The 5,693-nt window shown below is 41.6% G+C and overlaps 1 protein-coding gene across 4 annotated transcripts in view; it reads left to right on the top strand.

Moving 5' to 3' along the window:
- LOC147030197 (leucine-rich repeat-containing protein 3-like) overlaps positions 1-5,486 on the top strand; it is a 95,755-nt gene extending 90,269 nt beyond the window's left edge. For all 4 annotated transcript variants that reach the window (XM_085874006.1, XM_085874007.1, XM_085874005.1 and 1 more), the window contains one exon: positions 3,522-5,486. In XM_085874006.1, coding sequence (XP_085730132.1) covers positions 3,617-4,432 — 816 coding nt within the window. In that variant the 5' untranslated portion in view covers positions 3,522-3,616 and the 3' untranslated portion in view covers positions 4,433-5,486. The remainder of the gene's footprint in view (positions 1-3,521) is intronic.
- The last annotated feature ends 207 nt before the right edge of the window (positions 5,487-5,693 follow it).

Genomic DNA, 5,693 nt, shown 5'->3' with positions numbered 1-5,693 from the left:
GTTAGGGACATTGAAGGAAGGGTAAACAATATTGTATCATGTCATGGTAGGAAGAAGTTGTTTGTGGTACAATGAAGATCAAATGATTTCAGGAAAGTTTATTCAGAGGTATTGAAAAATAGGTACAGGATATTGGGTAAACGGCTGAAAGCAAAGGGTTGTTGAGGTAATGTTTTCTGGGATTCTCCCAAGATTAGGAAACGATTTAGAAATTTAATTGGAAATGAACAGGATAGAACATCATAAATATATGTGGAAAAATTACAGGTCCAGACCAGTAATCGAAGTCAGTTCCTCTAGGAAACTGTACCAGTGCTCTGCCATCTGGGCGACCCACCAACTGAGCAATGCGATTCTTCCACATCTAAAAGTGCCACATATATTTATGTTGTTCTATCCTGTTCATTTCCAGTGATATTACGACGCCCCCGTGGTGTTTAATAGCGGACATGGATGTGTCCCCCCACAGGGGGAAGACCCTCCCGAGAACAGGCCCTAGCTGCTCCTCTGGTTGGCAGTGAGTGCCCCAGAAGCCGTGGGGGAAAGAGAGTGACACTTGTATCTGTGGAAGAATTATGTTGCTTAGCTGGTGTGTCACCCAGATGGCTCAGATGGCAGAGCACTGATATGGTTTGTCAGATGACCTGGGTTTGATTTCTGGTCTGGGCCTGTAATTTTTGCACATATATTTATGATATAGAAATTATGAGCAGTGACATATGTCAACCAATGGCTGGGAGAATGGTGTTGGGAGGAAGGTTTTTTGTTTAAGAAGCAGTGAGAATCATTTCAGGGGCAAAGGGAGTGTTTCCAGAATGATGGCTGTATGTTAAATATAAGGTTCGCAGTGGGAAGTGAGGAAGAAATTCAGACTTTTTTTTCAGTCAACGGAGGGATGGAAAGCTATGAAGGAAGGAACTGATGATGTAATTGTGATGAGTGAAGCTCTGCTCGAAAATATAATTTCAGGAAGGGAAAAGTTAAATATATTCGAGACCAATGCCAGGAGGTTAAATAATAAGATGGAGAAGCTTGATGCCAAAGTGGATAGCAAGGAGTACATTGCAGTTGCAGTAAGTGAGACGTGGTTTAAAGAGGAGAGTAACTGGAGGCCAGCATTCGAAGGCTACAAGGTGCATCGGTGTGATAGGAAGGAGAGATTAGGAGGAGGACGAGGAGAAGGAGGAGGAGCAATCTTGTAAAGGACAGCATTGCATCAAGAGAAAGGGGTGACATTAAGGAGGGAATTAATGTGGAGGACTCTGTATGGGTCGAGACTAGAGATTGTAAAAACAGAAAGATACTGGAAGGATGTTTTTGATGGGGTGTGAAGGAAGAGGAGGAATGAGAAGTCCATGAAGAATTGAAAATGGCAAGTGGTGAGGGAAGAGTATTGATTATGGGGGATTTTAACTTGCCTCAGCATTAACCTCAGGTGATAGAACCAGGGGTCATAGTTTGAGAGTAAAAAAGAGGAGAGTTATGACTGTAGCAAGGCAGGGGTCTTTTACTCAGAGTAGTTAATGTGTGGAAGGGTCTCCCTGGACAGATAGTGGCAGCAGAAACAGTGGATAAGTTTAAATTGGAATTGGAGGGGTACCTGTTAGTTATGGAGATCGGGGGGGGGGGGGTATAGGGATGTTGGCAGTACCTTTCGGGAGCTTGAGCATTGATGGGTGATGGTGTTCACGTGTATGGAGTGCTATTGGTAGGGGTCTCGTCAAGGGTGGTTGTGTGGTTGATGTTGTGTTTTTTTTTTAACCAAGCTCATTTTTCCCCCTTGGAAAAAAAAAATACAAAAACAACATGCAAAAAATACTTTATTGACAAAAAAAAAAAAAACATTTTGCATTTTCTTCTTTTGATCTTGTGTTGATAAATTGGTGTACTGTTGATGTGGTGCAAGCATGATGAGCTGAATGGCCTCCACCTGTGTGTAATTTCCTAATGTAAACCTCAATCAAACCATATTAAGGAGGTACCAGTGTTTGCAGAATCTCCCAAGCTTGTGGAGATATCAATTTCCCATATACAACTATTTTTTAAAATTAATCTTAAGGAAAGTTGACAAATACCTTGAATCACAATGTTCCCAGATTACCAAATTATATCATCTATTCATTATGGAACTGGACAACTCCCGCTCCAATTACCCTCGATATGTCCTCGTTTTATCAAGTCAAAAGGGAGAAAGGATGGCTTATGGGAACGCACACTTTCCTTTAAGCTGTCCAGCCTGGGTTTGAATCCTGACCCAGTTATAAACTGTCATCCTGTTGTTTTTCAGGCAGAGCGATTCATTAATGTGTGTGCGCCGTCCCTCGGATGGATGTCAAACGGGTGTCCTGTCTGCCAACATGGTATCCTTTGCAAAGAGTAAGTGAGTTATTGCTGGCACCCTGGCATAATTCCAAATTTCTGCCCCAACCAGCAGAGGGCATTACATCAGCAGCACAGTCGCACCATCAGCCAATGATGCTCCCCCGCAGCCTTGTGCTGCATTCGAAAGAAGATCAGGTCAAAATGTGAGATGGGATACAAGTTGCACACTTCTCATTTTGACACGTTACAAAGCTTTCCTCAATCTGTAGGTGCTGTAAATTTGGCGAATAATGTATTTATTTGTTATATTAAAATAATTGAACCAAAAATGGTGTATATTGACATTTGCAATAACTAATATACAATTGTGCATCCAGTGAGTTTCAAATTGTTTTCTTTTAAAGTAATGCTGAGGAATTTAACCTCTTGTAATCGAATACTGGACTTTGTCAAGCCAAGTGCGGGGCCAAGTGTCGCTTTCCACCGGCAGTGCCTTTGTCAACTCTCAGTTGATAAAACCTTTCATTTTACCAGCAATATACATTAAAATGACACTTGCTTTTGTTAATATTTTGCAGGTACCAAGGAAATTTGTCATGCAAAGGAAGTGGAACATGGCCAGGAGTTTAAGTTTGGATATTATTCATCATTAATTTCCAGTCGAAGAGCTCACTGTCTCTGTTAAGCTAATATTGTACCTGTGCACTGAATATAATGCAGCAAAGCTTGGATAATCATATATGTATAGCATTGGTCACAAGAGTGGTGATAGTTATAAATTTATTCTCGTTCTGTTGTGGACGTTTGTTTCTACAGTAATTGACTGGCACAGGGAATTCTGTTGGAAGCCACCTTATGGACATTATGGCATCACCATGCCACAAAATGTCCAACTGCAAAAGTAAATTATTTCTACCACTGTAGGAATAACCCAATCAATATAAAGATTTACTGTTTCCTAGAAAAGGCTTTGTTGATGAGCTATAAACAGAGAAAGGTACAAATGCGTATTTGCATCACAAGAAATTCCTTGTGGCCAAACAGGAGCAACTTCAAAAATGCTACTGTGGTCATTTTGGTTTCCACGAGGATGCAGCAAGGATTGATAACTTTTGTTCTATTGTGTTTTTCATTATTGTTTGCAGTGACCACTGAAGTTTTGTTTTTTGATAACTTAGCAATGCATTTTATTCCTCCAGGGAAATTCATGGGAAGACCTTTGTATTTCTGCCCTGAGGCCATTCTTTAAGTGGCCTTGCGCATTGGGCCACCTTTCACATTCTGCAATTCATGCATGATGCGGTTTCCAGCAATTGCCTGGTTCAACGGACAGCATTGCAATCAGACCTGGTTGTGGGAAACCCGGAGGCAACTGTCGTTGCTGCTGCTGGTTGTGAGCATGTCACTGTGTGGTGGTCATGCCTGCCCTGTCATTTGCAACTGCACACAGATGGCAGGTGGGCTTCTGGCTGTACAATGCAACAAACAAGGCTTGGCTGAGGTTCCAAAAGGTCTCCCAGCAAACACCACACTGCTTTCACTACGTTCAAATCACATTGCTGAACTCCACAACAATGCATTTCTCGGGCTTGCCTGGCTCAGAGAACTTGATTTGTCAGATAATGTTGTGGAAACCGTTTATCCCAGTGCTTTCCAAGGCCTACAGGATAGCCTTCTTTTCCTCAACCTTTCAGGAAACCAATTGCAAACTTTGTCTAAGATAGCATTTCAACAACTTAAAGCAAGCATACGCCTTGATGGGAACCCATTGCATTGTGGATGCGACCTCCAAGAAGTGTTGAATTCAATTCACCTTGACCCCGGCACAAAAAGCCATTTGACTTGTGTTACATCCCAACAAGAGAGCGTTCGTGGAAGACCATTCATCCAAGGAGGGCAGGAAATAGATTGTAATATGCCACGAAAAACGATGGATGTCGCAATGTTAGTCACCATGTTTGGATGGTTTACTATGGTGGTGGCCTATATTGTGTACTATGTACGGACAAACCAGGAAGATGCACGGCGTCACTTGGAGTACCTCAAATCTCTGCCTAGTGATCAGTTCAAACCGGCTCAAGAAGTTGACACATTGAGCACTGTATTATAAGAGTATGTATGTCCTTTTTCAAAATTGTTTAAATGTTTCCCACACCCACATTTTCATGATTCATATTGCTTGCTCTGTGGATAACCTGGAATTCCTGGACAGGCATAACCTGCAGAGTTTCGTAGACTTAAGAGGAGGCCATGTATGAGGCTTTTTGCTAGTTCACAGCCATTTGTGAGCAGATGTTCTATTCAAGCTTTAAGTGTGTGCACCATGTATAAGTATCTTAATTGTGATCAAAGCAGGACTCATTTGTTATTGAGTCCTTTTCATCCCACAGCAGACACCAACACTTTTAAGGTAGCATGATATTTGTGGAATATACCTGCTAATTTTGAAAAGTATTACTTGATACAAGGTCAAAGTACATAAAGATGCAAATTATTTTTAGACTGCCTGGAAGTGCAACATCATGGTAGTTCCCCGAACTATCAGGATCAATCCTGGACTGGACACTGAGCTATCCTTTTGTCCTGTTCATATCAACTTTGTTTCGAAAAAAACAAAAAACTAAGGTTCGGGTTAAAATCCAAATTATCTATCCTGCATGTTGTATTTGGCCATCTTTTCCAAAAAGGATATATTTTCCCATGTTGCCCATATAGAGGTTGTGAATTATTTCCATGCTGCTTACTTCTATAATCATTCTTCACTTCTCTATCTTCCTTCCTTTTCTTTCCCATTGAATTTTTTGTTATTGTCCCCTTATCTAGTGAAAGGAGGGGCAAGATAACCTTGTTGAGCAAGATGAGGAAAGATGTCCCCCACATATTATTATCTGTCTCATCAGGGTTTGATCCTTGACTGATGATATAAACTGTTGGATTGGTGCTTTGCAGGCATAATAAAGTAAATGCACCATTCCTCGGATGTCCCCATCTGGTAGCATTACCTCGTGGGTGTTAGAGATCCCAATGTGTCTGTTTCGTAGAGGAGGCAAGTTATAGCCAGTAATCTGGACAAATTCAATCTTCTTGATCACTATCTTTCCCATTCTTCTTTTGTATGGCTCAATTGTGGGATCTATGAAATAAAAGTTACTGTCCTCAGCCAATCAGGGGCATGTGGCATCAGGCTTTGTAGTTCCTGCATCCTCCTTACAGGTGATGAGTTTGGCAGTCCTGCGCTTGATGGTCTGCAATCTAAAGGTTGACACACTGAAATAAAGGTGATGCCGCTCGTCCCCAGGTGCACATTTTCAGCTAAACTGGCCAACATCAGTTCGAAGCTGGTTCAAGCGGCACTGTTCCTTCCGGGGCAA

This window comes from Eptatretus burgeri, chromosome 3, assembly GCF_056783735.1.
Source record: "Eptatretus burgeri isolate ZD-2024b chromosome 3, Ebu_testis_v1, whole genome shotgun sequence".
NCBI classification, from domain to species: domain Eukaryota; kingdom Metazoa; phylum Chordata; class Myxini; order Myxiniformes; family Myxinidae; genus Eptatretus; species Eptatretus burgeri.
Note: the sequence above shows the minus strand (reverse complement) of the source record. Positions and strands in the feature narration are given on the sequence as shown.